The sequence below is a fragment of the Notechis scutatus genome, chromosome 3 (assembly GCF_049901735.1).
Source record: "Notechis scutatus isolate UNSWTSFEM ecotype Mainland chromosome 3, rNotScu1.2, whole genome shotgun sequence".
Classification (NCBI taxonomy): Eukaryota; Metazoa; Chordata; class Lepidosauria; order Squamata; family Elapidae; genus Notechis; species Notechis scutatus.
The window spans coordinates 94,714,405-94,736,146 of record NC_142011.1 but is presented as its reverse complement, the minus strand read 5'-3'; the positions used below and the strand labels follow the sequence as shown (position 1 = coordinate 94,736,146).

The following is a 21,742-nucleotide window of genomic DNA, read 5'->3' as shown; positions in this document are numbered from 1 at the left end:
AAAAAGTAAACAGCACATTTAAGAGACACCAATTCCTTGATCCAAAACTACTGTGTTTTGGGTATCAGAATATTTTCTAAAACTAAAATAGGTTAAAGAAGTATAATGGCACACTTACTAGATTAATATCATTTATACTGCCAGTGTCAATATTTGGACCTTTGCACTGGATCAAATTAGAGGTAATGCTGTAGTACATAGACACTATTCAATCAAATAAGTTGGGTTTAATTTATTCAGAAGCTTCGTTTGAGAACAACTTAAGAGCTATTGTAAACTGTTTCTATTTCATCAGAATTAGTTAGCAAAACTGTATTTAATATGTGTTTTATTTCCTGTTCAGTCGGCGTCTCTTGTAGTACAGTCTTTTAAACTTGATCCATTTACCAGCTACTCCTCCAAGATTATATGGGAGAATAAGCACAATGGAATGCTCCATAATAAAAATCAACATATTTACTGTTAAAGTCATATCTATAAAAAGAATTTTATGGGAAAAACCAAATTCACCACTACTTACAGAATTGACCTATTATATGATCCAGCTCAGGGGTGGGATTCAAAATTTTTAACAACCGGTTCTGTGGGTGTGGCTTAGTTGGTGGGCGTTGTTTGGTGATCATGTGACTGGGTGGATGCGGCTTGGTGATCATGTTATTGGCTGGGCGTGGCCAACTCAATATCACTCACATTGAGGCACGCATCTCCTCTCCTGGCCTCTCATGACTGTGGGGATGCTGCAATGGTTGTAAGTGTAAAAAAGGGTCATAAGTCACTTTTTTCAATGCCATTGTAACTTTAAATGTTCACTCGACACAAGCAAAGTATCAGCAAAGGACAGAAAAAAATTCCAGAGAAGTTCCTGAGACAGGAAGTCTAGTCCTGCCAAGAATGTAATAAGAGTTAATGGAGAGGCAGTTTCTGTAAGCAAAACCAGAATGTTTCCTTCCTGACTTCCTTACAGGATTAGGCCTGTAATTTCTTCTAACAACCGGTTCTCCAAACTGCTTAGAGTGTTAACAACCAGTTCTAGCAAATAGCTGTGAACTGGTAGAATCCCACCCCTGATCCAGCTGGGACTCATCTTTAATATTTTAATTAAAATTCAACTTTCTATAGTAAAAGCCATACTTACCAAATTTAAGCTGATAGGAGTATTTGCCTCTGGTACAGAATGGTTATACCATGTTTCTAATATATCATTCAAGTCAGCTTCCTGTGAAAAATATTTTTTTTCAAAAATATATTCAATAGACATAAAAACTTCATTTGCATTCATTGTATATCAAGAGCAAAAATAAGTACAATCCCTTTCTAGGCAAACAGAAACCATCTCATTTTCCTTCATTCTCAAGTGGACACATGAAAAATTCCATGGTTAATTGGTAAAATACTGTAGTCTTTCCATCTGTTAATCAAAGCTTTATGGATTATGATTGTATTTATAATAATATTCCTATATGAACAAGCAAAGAAAAACATTTTATAAAGCAATGCATAAAACTATGAAACAAACATTGGTACAAAAATGCAACAACATTGGTACAAAATAAACAAATGAATAGTACAAAAAAAGAACAATAATATAGGTGGAAAGGGCAACCAAATCATATAAAAACCAAGCCAAAATAAAAATAAAATATGCCAGATAGAGCACATGCCAGATTTATTTATTTCCAGGACAAAGCTTTCTAAGAAACTACAAAATCATTGAAAAACTATACAATATAATGAGCACTGTATGCGCCCAATTTAAAAGCTTTATAGCCAACCACTACAATCTAGATAAAGCAGAAATAAAATAAAAATAGTATCTGATATTAAATATCAAGTCCATTGTCTCACTTAAAAAACAGATTTTCTACAAACTACTACAGGGCCCAATGTGTCTCTTTTGATAGGCAATCAACAAACATCAATACATTCCTGAATGATGCTCAACAATCTGGTAATGGCCCTACAATAATGGCCTTAGTTTCTAAAGATGATTTTAATATTCAAAGCAGGTTCATAGTTTCCAAAAATTATCCCAAACTATCTAAATTACTTTTAAAAATGTAGCCCTTCCTGGAATGAACTCCAGGAAGGGCTACACTTTTTAGAAAGAGGGCTATATAAGCCTATTCAAGGGGTATTGGAGGTCCAACCCCCTGCTGAAGCAGAAGACACTACACATTTCAGACAGGTAGCTGACCAATCTCTTCTTAAAAGCCTCCACTGGTAGAGCACCCAAACTTCTGAAGTCTTGATTTCTATTTTTACAGTTCATCTATTTCCAGTTTTACAAATAACTGGTTTCTTCCTCAATAACACAAAGTGTCTTATAATAAGTCATACTAAGCATAAACAAAGGATAATCATTGAATAATATTATCCCTATCAATATAAATTGTGATGCTTTCTTGCATTTCTTTAGCAAATTAATTTAATATTTTGTAGCAAAGTATTAAAAGTGTCCACACTCAAGTTCTACCCAGGGTGTAATCCTGATGTATAATTTTTAGCATAGAAATGTCATTCAATTTCCCTACTTAAAAAGGTTTTTAAATTGTTAAACTATTCATTTTAAAGAAAAGTAACAATAGCAGTAGCCTAAAATGTATGCAATTCTTGAAGTTGTTTTCAAAAAAAGGGACTGCTACCTTAAAATCATTGACGATTAGCAGTTCTTCACAAAATCATTTCTATTTAACAACAACAAAATTACCTGCTCTTTAGCTAAATATTCCGCCAGTGTATTTAAAAGTTTGTAGTACATCTCAAACCATGGCAAATAGCTGAAAAGACAAATAAAACAGCTGTAAGAGAAGGAAGCATTATTTAAAAAGTATTTCACTGTAATGCGCTTTTTGAAAAACCTTAAGCAAATTTGATGCCAAAGTGGAAAATTCACAAGAAAATATAACTGAAAATATTTCAAACCACAAAGAAAGAAGCAATGTTAAAAAAAATATTCTGACTACAATTCAAGTTTTGACTACAATTCAAGCAACTTCTCTCTGTGGGAAAGCAACAGTTCTTATCTATCTAGCTTACATGATATTGACAGAGTTAGTGCACTGGGAAGTATTGGCGGGAGAAAATTCAATCTAGACCTTATTCCTGAAACACTCAGAAAAGTTAAACAAATTCAGAGCAATTTCCTTCTTTGTCATTTTTCAAGTATTCTGATATTTAGTGGAATGTTTAATTAAATATATGTTATAATTAAACAGTACCAGCAAACTATCGAAGATAAATATATCCTTAGTCAGTACTCTAAAGAATAGTCAAATATCCTGCTAATACACTCATTTAATCCACCTATACTCCCTTTTAACCCCATCAGTCAGGGTTCAAGAATAGGACCTCATTTCACAGCAATGTGGATTTTTCTGTATTTGTCCAGTGACAATAAACCCAAGACTGTAATTTCAACAGAAGCCTGAAGTTTCTTCTCTCTCTAGAACACATTAATGGTTGTCTTAAATTTGCTTTAGAAAAATCTCATTTGTAACTAAATACTTGAAAATTTCTTTTTTAAAAATAGAGTATATTTTCAGCCTATTTTATTTTAATTCTCAAAGAATATTCACAATATTCAGTATTCACCATCTTTTAAAAATCTGTAATTTCAACCTTTTTAAAAGATCAAGGTTCCATTTTACAGTTGAAATGTCTCAACAGCAACCTTAAACATTTAAAAAAAACATTTAAAAAATGTTATGTGAATACATGAAAAATTATGGCTAAAACTATTATAATGTACCTTCAACCACACATTTGTGCCAATATTTTCATATATAAAATCAGGATGATCATGCATTCACGAGGCCATTATGAAAAAAACTTGTTTTAGGAAAAAAAATGCACCAGTTATTTACATACAAGGATCTCTGCAAGACAGAGTTACACTAGGCAAATGCGTACTTCCTCTGTTAGTTATTCCTCGTATAAACCACCATAATGTCGAACAATGCTTCTGGAAGCCCCCTCAGTCAGATATTTTGTCATACTACCTCCCCTCATTTCCCCAAACCACATGAATATTTTTTTTTATTGTGGAGCTTCCATCCATTCAACTGCATAAAGATACAATACACACAAATTCTTTCTGAAAATCTGGTTGCAAAGACTGGAATGGGATGAGTTGAGACACTTATATGATAACTCATAATGAGGAGCACAATTAGAATTTGTATAAGTTTAAGATAGATATTACTGAACCTAGAGAAATCTTTACTTTAGAAATAATCACACAAAAGCCAACTCACAAAACTGGTTCAGGTGGTATGTAGAAATTTCAGCAGGTTAGCAAAACTTTCAACAAATTTGCTGCCCACTATATCAAACCAAAAGTTGGAAATAGCATCTGCAAAATCATGGATATGGTCGTGTATTCCTTTTAATCTCATTAGATCCTGCCGAATGTAGTCCTTACCTGTTATATAAACAACACCCGATATTTCATTACTAATTAAAAACATATTTAACATATTCTTTTAATCCAGTGAGCTACCAGACAGGCATTCGAGCCTTCATTCAAAGACAGTCTTCAGCTTTGTTGCACAAGGTCGATTTCCAGCTCTCTTGCACTTCCACTACAATTCTGATAAAGCTTTTATATTCATAAGTCAAAGGTTAAATAAAGGAAAGGAAATGTTTTCTGTCAAACAGTCAGGCAACCACTAACAGTCCTGAACTATCAGCAGGAATCTTAACTTCTAGTATTCAAATAAAACTAAGGAAACCGCCTTTCCGTAGCTAAATGTCTTAATGTCTGGGGGCTACTTTCTGTCTGGAAAATTGACACAAAATGTGTAAAATTGAAACATTCTGTTTTGGTGGATTTGCTTGAAGTGGAGGATGGGGTGGGGAGGCTTCAAATAGTCTAAGATAAAGAACTACAGTACAAAGACTTCCAAATAAACCAATCTATCATATTTTAAAAATAATTTAGAAATCTAAGATATTATGTTATAATAAATTTTCATTAATCATTTTTATTTAAATGATGACAGCAATTTCTCAAAATGCAATAAGTTTAACAGCTAAATAGTACTAATTATACCAGTTCAATTATTGTAATGTAAGAGCACCATATTAGAACTATTGGGGGGCAGCACGGTGACGCTATAGTTAAGACACTGGGCTTGTTGTTGTTGTTGTTGGCAGGAAAGCCGGCAGCCCAGGTTCAAGACCTGAGCTCTACGAGTGTGAGTTTCCATCCTCACCCCAGTTCCTGCCAACCTAGCAGCTTGAAAGCATACCAATGCAAGTTGATGTATAGGTATGTACCACTTTGGTAGGAAAGTTACAGCACTCTCTGACATCCTACTGGCCATATGACCGTGAAAATAATAGAATAGGATAGGATAGGATAGGGTAGGGTAGGGTAGGGTAGGGTAGAATAGAATAGAATAGAATAGAATAGAATAGAATAGAATAGAATAGAATAGAATAGAATAGAATAGAATAGAATAGAATAGAATAGAATAGAATAGAATAGAATAGAATTCTTTATTGGCCACGTGTGATTGGACACACAAGGAATTTGTCTTGGTGCATATGCTCTCAGTGTACATAAAAGAAATGTCATCAAACAGTGCTAGCTCAATGGCCTTGATATGGAGATGACCACCACGCCTTACAATCAGTAATGACTAGCGGAGTAAAATTCACAGGGATTCCTTTACCTTATATTAGAACTATTAGAAATATTTCTATCTGACTTTCTTATACTGTTAAATACCCAACTCAAACAAATTTCAAAAGTATAGTATTTCATGCTACTGAAATTTATAATGACATTTATAACTTTATTATGACCATAATTGAGCCTGGAATTACAATTATACATTTTAACAGTTGTTAAGCAGGTGTAGTAGAATTTGATGCAGACCAGGAGGGAGGGAGCCAAGAGGAAAATGAGCCTGGAATCCTTGATACACATGAAAAGGCTCAGAGTGAACCCTCCCTAACCTTTCACATGTATATAAAAAAGGTAGATTGAGCTTTAGTAAGATTAATAGTGTCAGGCACAAGGGACCAAGAATGACAGGATTTACTCAGAAACCTTTCTTTATTATTACTTGCCCATAGAAGGAATTTTAGCCAATGAGCATTTTTTGCCAGAAACCAGAAGTAAAAAAAAAATGCTGAAAATTGTGGTCATGTGACTGCAGGATACTGAAAATAGATATATTTTTATTTATTTATCCTTCCTATATTATTTTTACAAATAACTCAAGGTGGCAAGCATATCCAAAACCCCTCCTTCCTCCTCCTATTTTCCTCACAACCCTGTGAGGAGGGTTTACCTGAGAGCCAAGGTTGCCCAGCTGGCTTTCATGACTAAGGAAGGACTAGAACTCACAGTCTCCTGGTTTCTAGCATGCTGCCTTAACCACTGAACCAAACTGGTGCTCTGCAAATGCAATCATGAGACTCCGGCTGTCAGAACTTCAAAACTGGGTCAAAAGTAGCCCTGGGGAGATATGATATAGCTTTGAACAGCTGACCTGTCATAAATTAAGGACTCCCTATATTAAAAACAAAGCTTGATATACTGTAGTCTTTTTATGCTGAATATTGAAAGACATGAAATAAAGTTTTGTGGAGGCCCTGACAATGTTAGAAATGTTGGCTGAAAATTTGCATGGGAAAAAAATAGAGAAATTTCAAATGAAATAATAAAAAAATTACATAGCGCTCATAAGAAGTTCTATCAACCTTTTTGAGAGAACCAATTTTCTGTTCATTTGTAATATAATTTAGTTTTCATAGGTAGAATGAGGAACAATTACGTTCACCTAAAATAGGCATTGGTAAATTTACCTGAGAACGCCCTTTCTATCTATGCTGCTAGAGAGCCCAGGATGGGTATGACTCCTCCTGATGATATCATCAAGCTGGGTCCGTATAGTATAAAAGTAGCAGCCTGTGGGAACCCCCCCCAGCTTTGGCGAAGATACTTGACAGACTTTAGTGAGTGTCTCTGAAAGCCAAAACAGAATCGTGAGCCATAATATACCTCACCACAATCCAGACGCAACAAGGGAGAGGCTGGGCTCTCTAACAGTATAGGTAGAAAGGGCGTTCTCAGTTAAATTTACCAACACCCATTCTTCTCCATGCTGCTGCAAGCCCAGGATGGGACATACCAAAGCCTTCATGTCCTTGGGAGGGTCCTCGTCCAGTCTCTCACTCTAAAGTAGGCACCACTCGCTGAAGAACCCGTCAGCCAAAAGCAGCGCTTGTGGAGGCGTAGGAATCCATGCGGTAGTATCTGATGAACGGAGACGGGGATGTCCATGTAGCTGCTCTGCAACTCTCCTCTAGAGGTGCCTGGGTGGCCCAGGCAGCCGAAGTTGCAGCACTTCTAGTGGAGTGTGCTGTCAAGCCGTGTGGTACCGGCAGAGCTTTGGCTTTGTAGGCCTCTGCGATGCAAGCCCTGATCCACCTACTTAAGGTGGCAGGAGAGGCCTTGTTCCTCCAGTGGGAAGGGGAAAAGGATACAAACATAGCCTCTGTCTTCCTAAACATTGAAGTGTGTTTGATATAAATTCTGAGAGCCCTTCTAACATCTAAGGTGTGCCATTTGCGCTCTAAGGCGTGGTGTGGACGGGAACAAAAATCAGGAACCACTATGTCTTGGGATCTGTGGAATACAGAATTTATTTTGGGTACAAAGGTAGGGTCTAAACGAAGAACACTCTATTGTCGTGAAAAGTGCAGAGGTCCTGCCGTATAGATAGAGCAGCCAACTCTGACACCCATCTAGCTGAAGTGATGGCAATTAAGAAAACCACCTTGAAGGTCAAGAATTCTGAGGGGTTCGAAGGGAGGTTCTGTTAGGGCCTGGAGGACCTTGTGAATGTCCCATGATGGAAACCTGTGAACCACAGGAGGGCAGAGATTGGAAGCCCCTTTTAAGAATCTCTGAACTGAAGGATGATGGGACAAGGAAGGAAAGGAATCCCAGGATATGACTGAAGCAAGAGCCGCTACTTGACAGCGTAAAGTGTTAGCAATCAGGCCTTTGTCAAGGCCATCCTGGAGGAAACGGAGGACCTGTGGTACCCACACTACTGTAGGAGAGAGACCTTCCCTGTGACACAAATGACAAAAAACCCTCCAGGTGGCATTGTACATACGCGTCGTAGAAGATTTATGAGACGCCTGGATAGTAAGAACGACCTGGTCTGGGAGATTGGCTTAACAGTTGCCGCTCAAGCGCCACACGGTCAATTTGAAACACTGGGGATCCAGGTGGAGCAGTGCCCCCTGATGTAGTGAGATCATGTGGTCTGGAATCCTCCAGGGAGTGGCTACAGACAGGTTCACCAGATCTGCAAACCAGGGTCTCCTGGGCCAATGGAGGGCTAGGAGAATCAGCTCTGCCTGTTCCTCCAGCATCTTCCGAATGACCGCCGGAATGATGGGAAGGGGAGAAAGGCGTAGAGCAGACCAGTGGGCCATCTGCTCCAAAGTGCATTGGTCCCCTCCACTCCCTGACAGGGAAACCTGGTGAAAAATCTGTTTACTTGAGCGTTTTGGGGAGAGGTGAAGAGGTCTACTTGCGGGGTCCCGAACCTGAGGGAGAGATCCCTGAAAATGGACTGGAGAAGGGACCATTCTGTGTGGTCAACTGGGCTCCTGCTCAGCCAATCGGCCTGGGAGTTGTCGACTCCCGAGATGTGGTCTGCTGTGATAGACAGCAGATGTCTCTCTGCCCACCTCCCCAACCTTTCGGCTTCTCTCATGAGGGCCCTGGACCTTGTGCCCCCCTGCCGGTTGACGTGCGCCTTTGCAGCCATGCTGTCTGTCAACACTAGCACATGGGATCCCACTATCCTGTCCCTGAAATGTTTCAGGGCTAGATAAATGGCTCTGTGTTCTGGCCAGTTTATGGGCCCAGTCCTGTCGAACCGGGGCCAGATCCCTTGAGCCATGAGACCCTCCATGTGGGCTCCCCAACCCAGGAGACTTGCATCGGTGGTGATGATCAGTCTGTCTGGTTCCTTGAACGGGAGACCTTTGAAAGGGCTGGGGAAACCCACCACTTGAAGGAATGGCAGACCTCTGGAGAGAGCAGAACCTTGGCAAATGTGTGGCTGGTTCCTGCTTGTTCAAAGGGGAGCAGGAACCATTGTAGAGCCCATGAGTGTAGCTGTGCCCACAGAATGATGCCCATGCATGAGATCATTTTGCCCAAAAGTTTGGACAACAGTGACAGGGAGACAGTGTGTTGACGTTGAAACTGTCGAATGACCTCAATAAGGCTCTCGGGCTGGAGACAGAAAAACTTGGCACAGAGTTGTGTCGATGATGGCTCCCAGATGGTGCAATCTGGTTGTTGGGAAGAGATGGCTTTTCTTGGAGTTGATGGAAAAACCGTGGTACTGGAGGCAATGGAGAGTGGTTTGAAGATCTTGATGGGCAGAGTGAGTGGAGGACGACAGGATCAAGATGTCATCCAAGTAGCATTGGATCCTCACTGGAACAGACCAGAGCAAACCCACCAATGCCGCCAGTAACTTTGTGAAGACTCTTGGGGCAGACGAGAGCCTGAAAGGAAGGGCCCGATACTGGAAGTGGGAATTCTGGTAACAGAAATGGAGAAACTGGCGATGATGAGGCCAAGTGGGAATGTGGAGGTAAGCCTCTGTGAGATCAATGGAAAAAGGAGATTGCCCTCTCGAACGCTCTCCAGAATAGAATGCAGAGTCTGCATTTTGAAGCACCTATATGGGATAAACTCATTCAGAAATTTTAGGTTGAGAATGGCTCGCCACCCCCAAGGCCTTAGAGACCATGAAAAGCCGAGAATAAAGCCCACGTCCACGTTGTAATTCAGGGACTGGTTGAATGACCCTTATATCAACCAGGTGACTAATGGCCGATTCCATAAGTGCCCTTTGTGAACTGTCCCGGGAAACAGGGCAGGGTAGAAATTTTTCTGGGTGTGGTGATAGAAATTCTAATTGTAACCCCGACCTTACTGTATAGAGTACCCAGGCATCTGTCATTGACTCCTCCCATCTGGAAGCAAAGGAGGCCAAACGACCTCCGATGGGAGGGGAGAATGAGAGATTATTTAGAGCGACGAAAAGAGCGATCTTCTCCCCCATGAAAGGGCTGTTTACCCGCAGCTTGTTGTCTGCCAGTAGCCTCATGGCGTTGATCGTGACACTGAGAATATGCTCTCTGAGATCTGGAGAAGCGAGAAGCATTTTCGGGCCTGAATGAGGGAGGCCAGTATGGGGTAGGGCGGAAGTCTGCCCTCTTTCCTGTTGATGAAAGGACTTTCCTTTTGTCTTTTGTTTCAACAACAAATGGGTCAAGGGCATCCCCAAACAGCTTCTCACTGGTACATGGGGCAGAAGTTAGTTTCCACTTTCGGCGAGGCTCCGCTTGCCAATTTTGTAGCCATAGCAGTCTCCTAACTGCCACTGAGATGCCATGGCCCTGGAAGAGAACTTGGCGGCACTGAGGGTAGCGTCCGCCGAGAACTCTGCTGCTGCTATGATCTTATTGAGGTCTTGATGCGACCTACAGTCTGATGGAGGTATGCAGCCTTGAAGTTGGCATAGCCAGCAGATGGAAGACTTTGTAAAAAATGATGCAGCAGACGAGGCCCGGATGGCTCAAGCCGAGGCTTGATGGTTACGCTTCAGTGTTTGTTCGGAGAATTTGTCCTCTGCCTTTAGTATATCCTCAGGCTCAGTTGGAGTGCTTGAGGAGGAGGAGGCCACAACTGGGGAGTCTACTGGGGGAACTGCCAGAGCCGTACTAAGGAAGGACCCACGTTGTAGAACCGCCTATCTTGGGACGGTGGGCAGGGACCTGCAGTGGGGAACGCAAATTGTTCCTTGACTAAGTCAAGAAAGATGATGGGGGAAGGTAGGATCTCTGAATGAACAATGGGTTTGGAGAAGAGGGAATCCCCATGCCCCAATTGTACCACTTGAGGCTCGGGGGCAATTTCCTCTGCTGACAACTGGGCTGTTACCAGTGCCTTGTGTAGGAGAGGCTTGAATAAAGCGGATTTAAATACAGAAGCCAAAGGAGGCTGATCAGGCCTCAGATCTTCCTCTTCCTCCGAGAGGTTGGGGTCCCAGATTTCTCCCTCTTCCAGATCAGAATCAGGGGAAGGGCTGCGCTCATATGATTCCTCATACTCTCCCTGAGTGAGGTGCACTCCTTCCGCATAAGTAAGATGGGCCCTTTGTACTACACGGCGAGGTAGTCCCCTTTGGGAAATCTTGCTAGAGGAAAAGCCGGGAAGGAAGGCTGAGGTCTGTCTGAAGGCCTGAAGATGTGTTGAAGCCCTCTGCCAGACCCTGTCTGATGGCTAAGGAGACTACTTCATTGATGTCAGAAGATCTGCCACTCGATGGAGGATCCGAGGGGCCTCTGGTCTTGATCGAGAGCTGCTTTGGGCCACAGATGGGATAGATGAAGAAGAAAGATCCCAAGGAGTCTGGGGGCGAAGTTGGGATCTGACCTGCTCAAGTCTTGAGGTCCTGGTTGGATTTCAAGTCGCTCTGGGGACCAGGATTGGAGGTGGCTAAGAGGAGCTGAGGTATTTTCCCTCTCCCTAGAAGTAGCTGACTGAACAACTAGAGGATTGGCTGATTGGGAAGCCTGTTGTAGTTGACCCCTCATTTGCTCAATAGTTTTATTAAACTGCCTTTCTAAGGCTGCATGCCTTCGTTTCTCTGCCTTTAATTCGGCCTGGGATGTTTTCTTAGGGCCCAAAGCTTTAGCCCTAATCTTGGCTGCCACCTCCCTTTGAACAGACTAGGAGTGTTGTTTCCTTCTCTTTCTTTTGCCAGCTTGGGGGCCTTGAGAGATCAGGCCTGAAGGCTCTGTGTGGGCCTTATCTTGATCCACAATATGCATAAACAGACACAAAGGTGCTGGAAGCGATCCTCACTATGTGTTGTCTATGCAGTAGCCTGAATAGGAGCTTATGAATAGTAGAAGCTGGCCTTTGGGGGAATGATGCCACCTAAAATGGCCGCTCGCTACTTTCTTTACAAGAAGCAGCTTTCAAAATGGCCACTCACCATGTGCAGTTAAAGAAGAAGCCTCCGAATTGGCTGCTCGCAAGAGCTACAGGCTACACAGGGGTTAAACCGCTCCTTAGGCTGTAAACAGCCCCGAACAGCGAAATCGGCAATAAAGTGAAAATTTACGATCAGCTGAGAGGTGCTGTTATCACCGATGCGATCTTTACGATCGTGGAGGCAGAAATCACTGAGGGAAGACTGTGGGGGAGGATCAAGGGTTACTCCCTATTTACAATCTCCCTCGGTTGAAGAAAACGTTGAATCCTCAGCGTTGCAGGAGAGTGAATGCCAATGATGAAGATAGCTTTCGCTTTTGCTAATTAAACTGCTTTCAGAGACACCAGCTTATGATCATCGAAAGAAGCTGAGTCAAAGCTGGGGGGTTTTCCCACAGGCTGCTACTTTTATACTAGAGGGACCCAGCTTGATGATGTCATCAGGAGGAGTCATACCCATCCTGGGCTCTCTAGCAGCATGGAGGAGAAAGGAAGTATATATATTGTTTGAATTTTTTTCATCATCCAGCTCTATTCTCTCCCCACTATTCTTAAAAAATGTAGTCAAATGTAGTTCCTCAATAAGTCAATGAATGAGTGTAATAATAACCCAAATAATGCATTTTTCCTCAAAATTTTGTAAATTCTCAAGCATTTCATTTATTTCTCCTTTACAAACAAGATCCCAGACATAATGTTCTATATCATATTCCCAATTAATATAGTATAAATGTTGCGCACATATGGAATGTATCAAGAATAATGATCATATTATTGTTCAAACCATGCTTACATATAGAATATTGAAACATTTGGTGCAAGAAATTTTTTTCATAGATTCTTCGGGCCCTTGACATTATACATAAAATTTTTGGACTGATTTTCTGGACCTTCAGTGAACTGCCAAAGTGAAAAACAAGGAACAACCTACTGGCACATCACAAAGAATCTGTACATTACCATCTGTTGGATTGTACACATCTGAGTTCCTCACTATTTTCCTCAGTGATTCCAAATATGATAATTCCATTGTGGCCTGAACAATTAACTATGCAGTCTGCAGCTGCCCCTGAGGTTTTTTTCTCTACACTCTACTATAATCTTGCAGGCCAGTTCATGAACAAAATGACTGTCCTTAACAGTTTCGTTTGAAATATTTATTTTTAAAAACTCCACTGGTATTAATAATGCAGCAAATAGACAGTAGACAATTTTACAAACCTAAGTGGCTTCAGAAAAGCATGCAAAATAGTCCCAATCTCAATCCAGTACAGTACTTTATACAGTACTTTAACTACCATAAAAGGGAGGGGGAGGAAACAGAAGGGTAAGCAGCTTGCATTACATTAACATTTAATGTAATTTAGTTCTCAATTGATTGTGTCATCAAGTTGGTCTTGAGTGTTAACAACCAAGCTAGATCTTCTTCAGGATGATCTGACTCCAATCTAGTCCTTCAGAACTTCCAACTGTACACCCATTACTCCTGTAATTGAGCTCATTCACCTGGTTGCTGGTGGTCTTCTCCTCTTTCCTAAAGTTATAGACTTTCCCAGAGAGCCCTTATATTGTCTTAGAAAAAAAAAGAAAGCAATATAAAAAAGATGTCCCAAACTTTCAGAGATTATATCAGAGAAAGGAATCCAAAATAAGGTGATTCTATCATCTAGCCAAAAATGTAAAAATGATTTGATATGACTTTTATATCCAACAGCTTGCACATCCTACAAAAGTAAGGGACTCAATAGTAGTAACTGTAAGAGGGATCTTGGAGTCCTAATGGGCAATCCCTTAAATATGAGCCAGCAGTGTGATGCAGCTGCCAAAAAAACCAACACAGTCCTAGGCTACATTAATATTGGAATAGAATCAAGATCATGTGAAGTGTTAATATTACTTTATAATGCTTTGGTAAGGCCTACTTTGAATATTGCATCTAGTCTTGGTCACCACAATATAAAAAGATGTTGAGACTCTAAAAAGAATGCAAAGAAGAGCAACAAAGATGATTAGGGAACTAGAGGCTAAAACATATGAAGTACAATTCCAGAAATTATGTCTAGTTCAATGAAAAGAAGGACTAGGAGGTGACATGATAGCAGTCTAAGGGGCTGCCACAAAAAACCTGTCTTCCAAAGACCTGAAGGCAGGACAAGAAGCAATGGATGGAAACGAATAAAGGAGAGATCTAGAACTAAGGAGAAATTTCCTGACAGTTGGATCAATTAATCAGTGGAATGACTTGCTTCCAGAGGCTATGGGTGTTCCAACACTAGAGATTTTTAAGAAGAGATTAGACAACCGTTTTTCTGAAACATTATAGGATTTGCTGCTTGATCAGAGGGTTGATCAAGGTCCCTTCCAACTCTATTATTCTATTATCCACATATTGCTTGTTATTATAGAATTCGCAAGGCAAATCTTGGGATTTGTTGATTCAATGCAAGGTGGTAAGAAAGAATTTGCCAAAACACCATTACTGGAAATCTGAAGTATGGTGTCTCTGTACCTGTTTCCTGAAAGCAAGCAAACAGGGAAAAGAATTTCTAATTATACTTTTACTGAAGCAGTGAATAACATATTTCTGAAATACATGGAAACTGTAATTGATGGCAGTTTTTGGAGATGGAGGAATCTATTAAGTAGATTCTATTAAGTAATTCATAGGAACATGTCAGATGCTATCTAGCTATGCATACAGCACTGATAGCAAATATATTATAAACTTGGTTTCTGAAGGTTTCCTTATACATATGCACTTGACATTGCCCTACAATCTTCAGCTATAAGAAAGAGTAATAGTAAATATTAACATAGTAAATTAAGTTTGGGGAGGATGGAATAATTTAATGGTTATTAAATTAGATGATTTGGATTAATGCAGTACTATTTAAAGTGACCTCCTAAATTTATAAAATCTAACTATATTTGGAAAGGAAAAGATCATACCCCATCATATCATTTACCCAACTTTCCAATATAATAATTATTACTGTATAAACTCTGCCAGTTGCTCGTATTTCTGTTATCAATACACCTGGCTAGTTACTCAGAATTATACTTTCTAAGCATGTCTGATTATTTTATTTTTGTTTTCTAGATCTGCCTTCTATTTCTGACATTTCTATTGCGGACACCCATTAAGTTAGCATGCTCCCTTCCTTTGCAATTATATGGTAAATTTGTTAAGTTCCATACAGCGCTATTATATTTGTGAAGTTTCCATGTGGTGCTATTTTAACTGTCCAACCAAAGATTCATTTGCCTTTCTTGTTTATCTGTGAGACAGAATGCTCCATAATTTGTTCTAAACTGCTAATATAGGCATCTCGGTTTTGTTTTAAAATGGCTGAATGTTACTTTCATTTGGTTTTTAATTAGCAATTTATTGTGGATCTGTCTTAGAGCAAGCTGATAAGATAATATTCACCAAAAAAACTATGCAGTTGTAATAACATTTTAATCACTTTAGCCTATAGTCTTTTGTTGTTTCTGATACTATTAAGTATTCACTTAATTCTACTGTAACTGAAACATACTAGCAAATGAATCACTTGCTCATAAAACAGTACTACTGCTTCAATTATTATACTATTGCTCTTTAACAGTAGTACTGAGCTTTCTTACGTAGATCTCAATGGCCTAAAACAAATTTTCACATAACCCAGTTTAAACACCCATCTGAAAAGATTTTCTTTAAATACTGTTTTCCTGCCACAAAATCTTATGTTTATCAATCTTAATAAACAGTAATGCTTCTCCACGTTAACATTTTTGTGACTTAGACTAGAGCAGGGGTGTCAAACTGGATTTCTTGGAGGGCCGGATCAGCATTGTAGTTGTCCTCCATGGGCCAACAGTGGGGAGGAGATGGGACGGACAGCCTGTTTTTGGCCTGGATGGCCTCCTGCAGAACCTTTCCATCCAGGCCAAAAACGTGCCGCAGGGGGCTGCTCACTGCCCCCCTCCCATGGCCTGTTTTGGCCAGCAGGGTGTTGCAGGAGGCCGTCCAGGCCAAAAATGGGCCATGGGGGGAGTTTCCATCCCCACCATGGCCCATTCGTTCGCAGAGGCCAGTCCTTTGCTACTTCCAGGCCAGCCCCACAGGCCTGATCTAAGCACCCCATGGGCCAGATTCAGCCTGCAGGCCTTTAGTTTGACACCTGTGGGCCAGAGTTAGGAAGAAAAGGTTTTCCTTTGTCTTCAGAGTGTCTGACATCAAATTATAGTTAGCAAAATGTTGCTCAAGATCATCCAGAGCCCTACATGAGATGAGGAAATGGCAGATATTCAAGCAAGTTTCAGAAAGATAACACAGCTGATAACTGAAGGGCCCCCAAAATATTGAAAATAAATGTCAATATGTACTTCAGCTATCACAGAAAGGTCTTTGAGTGTGTTGACCATATTAATATCTCCTTGGGAAAAAGGAAAACCCAGAACATCCCACTGTCCTCATGTGAAATCCATAGATAGAACATAAAGTGCAGATTCAACAAGTTGAAAAAGACTGGCTCCAGGTCAATAAAGGAAAAAAAGACAAAACTACACTTTTGCTTCATTTATAGAGATATCGATAAATACTGAATATATACTATGTATGTAATATACTATTATATATGTGTTGAACATATATTGAGTGAAGCTGGATTAGAAGAATATGAATTTAAAATTTGAGGAAAAAACATTAATATCTGTGTATATCACTAATCTGATAGGTAAAAATCAGAATAATCTGCACACTCCGCAATGAAACCAAAGACACAGTAATAATAATGGGGATATGATGAAATATTAGGAAGAATAAACTAGGCTAATATTAATAAAAATACATAAAAATATATTCCTAGTTTTAAAGTTGTTTCTATATTAATACTCTGTGTGTGTGTGTGTGTGTGTGTGTGTGTGTGTGTGTGTGTGTGTGTGTGTGTATGATGGTAAGAGGACTGAATGGAGAATGAGATTAACTATGTTAAGACAAAATGTCTAGCTGAGCTTTTTCATCACAATAACAAGTGTATCTTCCCTTCCATTGTGTTCAGAGGAGACTACTTCTGTTTCATATTTGCAATTTTGTTAATGAAGTGTAACCATGGCTAACTTTAAAAATGATTAATGTTAACACATCCATTTTAAAATGTATTTATTGCAATTAAGATTAATAAAACCTAATCCAGGTTCAAATAAGATAATTTGATCTACATTTTTAAATTATACTTTCTGGATTTTTATGTAAACTGAATCACAGGTACCCTACAGCTTCTACCCACATGGAATCTGCGATGATATTGTCTGCTCAGAAGCTAGCATTCAAAAATGTTAATATTTATGGAAACCTTCTTACAGACATGCACTTATGAGAAGAAAATACAGGGAAGCAAAATCATATAAAATGTAAAACGAAGTTATTTTTATATCTTATAAAAACTTACATTTTAAAAATGAAATATATAAAACAATGCAGAATCCTGAATGCAACAGAGACTAAATTAACATGACAATAAAACTACCTACACCTTTTAAGTTCTGGCTGATTAGTATTGGAAGCAGCTTTGTTTGTACTTTGCATAAGAAATATTTCTAGGCAATACTAATAGATTTTCATATCCAAATTTAGGGAGAAAAAAAATCCCACAATCAAATTACTTTTCCAATGATAATCTTAGTGGCAGTTGCTGGATAAATTGGGGGGGCACATAAACATTGCAAAGTATTATCTGTTCATAGAGAAGGAAACAAACTAGGGTAAGTGGTAAAAAATCAATTAACTGAATAAAAAGTTGTCAACTGAATTAATATTAAGGGTAGATGAAAATAACCCTGTCAGATATTGGCTTCCCAAAGTATTACATGGATTATACACATATCACTCATTAAAAAAGGACACTTTATCAGGAAAAAAAATCCTAATCAGAGCTAAAAAGGAAGAGCTGTATTTCTGGGGCACTTTCCATAACAGCAAATTAGCCTCAGAGCATTTTTTTTTTTTTTTTTTTTTTGGCTGTTTACCTCACAGAAGTAAATTCAACCTCAAAACCTTTGCCATTAACAATTTTTAACCATAGGAACATAAATTGACATTCTTATCTGAGACAGATTCAAAATTGCAGTTTGAAGATTGAAACTTAAAATTTGAATTAAAATTAAAGTTGGTTGGATCCTGCTTCATAAGAAGCAAATCTACTCCTAAACAGAAAAGAGTCAGAAAAGGAAAGGAATATTCACATTTATACAATATTAGAATATTATTATTTTACCATTTAATTAGGTTTCACTGTAGCCAGTAACATGTGCAGGAGCCTATTAAGAAATAACATCCACATGCCAATTATGGAAACATTTGTATTTTCGTTGAATAAAATGCAAAAACCTTTATACCTAAATATTATTACAGTTACACATGTTGATGAAATACTGAAACAATGGGATTAAGAAAAACCGAAGGCAAAAATCTATCAACTTTGCTCTGTGATGATCAGTCCAATTCAACCCTTTATACATAATCTGTTTTCAAAATGAAATGTTCACATGTTGCATTCAGATGGCCTGCTTTTCCACAGAGAAAGTCACTAAGCCTACATGTAGTCCACAACTAATGACTACTACTGAGTTGTGAATTTCTGGTATAAATTGATGCAATTGTAACATGAGTCATCAGGTGACAAGACCAGATCTTGCAACCATTTTTACCATTGTGGTTACATAAATCACATGGTCATTAAGCAAATCCATTCCCCAATAGACTTTTTTTGTAAGAAATTGGCTGGGGTCATTAAAACTGGATGTAAGGGCAACCCAGTTGCCAACCACCCCAAACTGCAGTCAAGTGATCAGGTTGTAAGTGAAAGGAGGTCATAAATCACTTTTTTTGAAATCACTGAAACTTTGAACCTCCATTAAACGATGGTCACAAGTCAAGGACTACCTATATTCCACTTTATGTCTGAATCAAACCTTCCAAGAATCATCTACAACAGGTTCTACATGGAGAACACTAAGAAGCTTCAATAGCGCCAGAATGTTCTCACACATATCATATTTTATCTTCATATGTTTTAATTTTAATTGTAGTTTCTTTGTCTATTGTGAGCCACTCAGAATTGTTGAGAGTTGGCTGACATACAAGTCTAATTAATTAATATCAATAATAATCCCAGTCCAATACATTATAGTTTCTGGTACTCTGTAAAAAAATTATCCTATGTCCTCCATCCTCTATGATTTTTAACTTATTAGCCAAAGGTATACAACATAATGTATGTTAAATTTACCTTGAATCAAGGCAAGTGCAAAAGCAAAGGTATAATGCAAAAAGCCTTGTAATAAGGTTAGGATAAAAATTCACACATACTTTAATATACACCTTGTTATGTTGCAACTTTGCTTTTCCTCTGGGTCAGTTAGAAGATGAATTTCTATTAATTAGCACTAGGCCTTCACTTCATTATCATAAGGCAATTTCATTTGCAGCTGCTGTGTCAATTTTTCTCTTTAAAACAACCTCATACAACCATTTACATAACCTGCCAAGCCAGGCAAACTATGCAGCATTTGTAAAATATCTCATTAAAACAATTTCTGTCCCATTGAAAAATATAGTCTTTAATGTCAACTATGCTTATTGTGATGGCAGCATATATCTCTACCCATCAAAGCTTTCTAGCTATCATGGAATCTACAATTTTTAACCAATAATTATCAATAACTGTCCAAGAAAGTAGGCAGGCATACATAGCAGCTTACCTTAGAATGCATAGGCACACTTTGCCTCCTGATGTTAAACGACAAAATCCAAATCTTTGCTTGCTTTCAATGTCAGTAAGCACAAAAGTAAAATGCTGTCCAACTTGCGTTACCCTAGGGGGAAAAACAGTGTTAGGAGGCACTTCCTTTGACATTAAAAAACAAAAATGCAGAAAATTAATATTAATATTATTAGATTGTTATCATAAAATAGTTTTAGAAAATAAAAAAGACAATTTAAATCAAATCTAAGTAATATGGAAAATAATATGAAAAGACTTTGGCATGATCAGACATAGATGTAGTATAGTAGTCTTTACTTAGCACAGGGGTGTCAAACTGGCGATCCGCGGGCTGGATGCATCATGTGCAGGCCACGTGCACCCCGGTTCCACAAAGGCAAAAAAGTCATGATACATCACGTGACATCACATGACGAGATCAAGTTTGACACCAGTGACTTAGCAACTACTTCATACAGCAACCATTCGTAGTTACAAAGCGATAACCAAGCTGCATTTATGACCCTTGCAGGTCTGTAAAGCAAATGAAAGCTGAAGTAAAATCATAAGCATAATTGGGGTTTCACTAGCAACAGCTTCACTTAATGACCTAATTGCCAATCACAACTGAGATTGCTAAACAATGACTACCTGTATAACTTTTTTTAAAGAATGTAGAATGTTTGTACTTGAAAGAATAGCAGGAAATTTCTAGATAGAAGAGCTTTAGTGAAAAAAATGCTGTTGGTAGTATGAATATTAAAATATTACTTTGTAACAGGAAATAAAGAATTTAAGACATTAAATTTTTACTTTGACCAGAAGACCTTAAAATGGAGATTACAGTCCTGTGAACTGACTCTGGTATCCAAATTACAAACCAAATACTAAAGGAATATGGATTTTTAAAGTAGCCGGCACTAACCATTAAAAGGAAATGTAACTTTTTAAAAAAGTAAATAGTGCTCCAAACTGTTTTCTAATAAAACCTAATATTATTGTACATTTCTCTCTCTTTTTGTTTATATATGTGTTTAATATAATCTTAATAGCCAAAATAATATATCATTGATCAACATATTCATCAATCTTGTTGACTACAAAGGACTTTTTCAAGGTCACTATAATAGATGGCAACATTTTAAATACATATTTAAACAACAGGGTATACTCTGACAATGGGATAGATAGGGAGTATTTCTATTTCTATATTTATTATCAAGACATAATTTGAAGTTTTCTTGGAGGGCAGATTAAGAATTACTCTTTTTATATATGGATATGTAGTTATCAACATCAAATATGAGTTGTTTGCCCTTCTACAGGAAAAAAAAACATTTGCCTGTAGATTTATATGAGTCTGTGTAATTGTTCAAGAATGTGTAGTCATTCATGTGACAGAAAGATTGACATAAAAGTTATGAGCTGCTTATATGCCTTTGATACTGTTTTCATTAGCATATATAGTATCCTTTCCAGTTTTACAAAAACAAATGTTCATAGCTTAAAAGTACAACTAAGACAAAGACAAAAAGTTGCAAAATGAAAAATGATATGAAGAAAGTAAATAGGGATTTTTTCCAACACAGAAGCAAATGAAGACAAAGTAACTTCATAAAAAGGACAATCTCAATGAATTGAGAATTATTTTGACAAATATCCTTTTGTGTTTTGCTAGATGAAAATTATATATGATCCAAAAATGATACTTCTATATTAATATTCATTCTATTTTCTACAGCTTAGTTCATACGTTTAACTTTAATATTTTCATTAAAAGATAAAATATTCTAGTGGTCGCCAACCGGTGGTCCGCGAGAAAATTTTGGTGGTCCGCAGAGAAATGTCACCCCCAGAGCACCCCCCAAAGCAATTAATCCAGGCTGCGCAGGAACACAAGGCTGCACTGCCCACATGGCCTTCAGGAACCCTCCCCCTCCATTCA

At 38.4% G+C, this 21,742-nt stretch overlaps 1 protein-coding gene across 3 annotated transcripts in view; it reads right to left on the bottom strand.

Moving 5' to 3' along the window:
- The window catches only part of DENND1B (DENN domain containing 1B), a 213,437-nt gene that overhangs the window by 104,277 nt on the left and 87,418 nt on the right, over positions 1-21,742 (bottom strand). For all 3 annotated transcript variants that reach the window (XM_026671732.2, XM_087960788.1, XM_087960789.1), the window contains 3 exons: positions 19,796-19,909; positions 2,708-2,777; positions 1,136-1,216 (listed from right to left, as the gene is read on the bottom strand). In XM_026671732.2, coding sequence (XP_026527517.1) covers positions 1,136-1,216; positions 2,708-2,777; positions 19,796-19,909 — 265 coding nt within the window. The remainder of the gene's footprint in view (positions 1-1,135; positions 1,217-2,707; positions 2,778-19,795; positions 19,910-21,742) is intronic.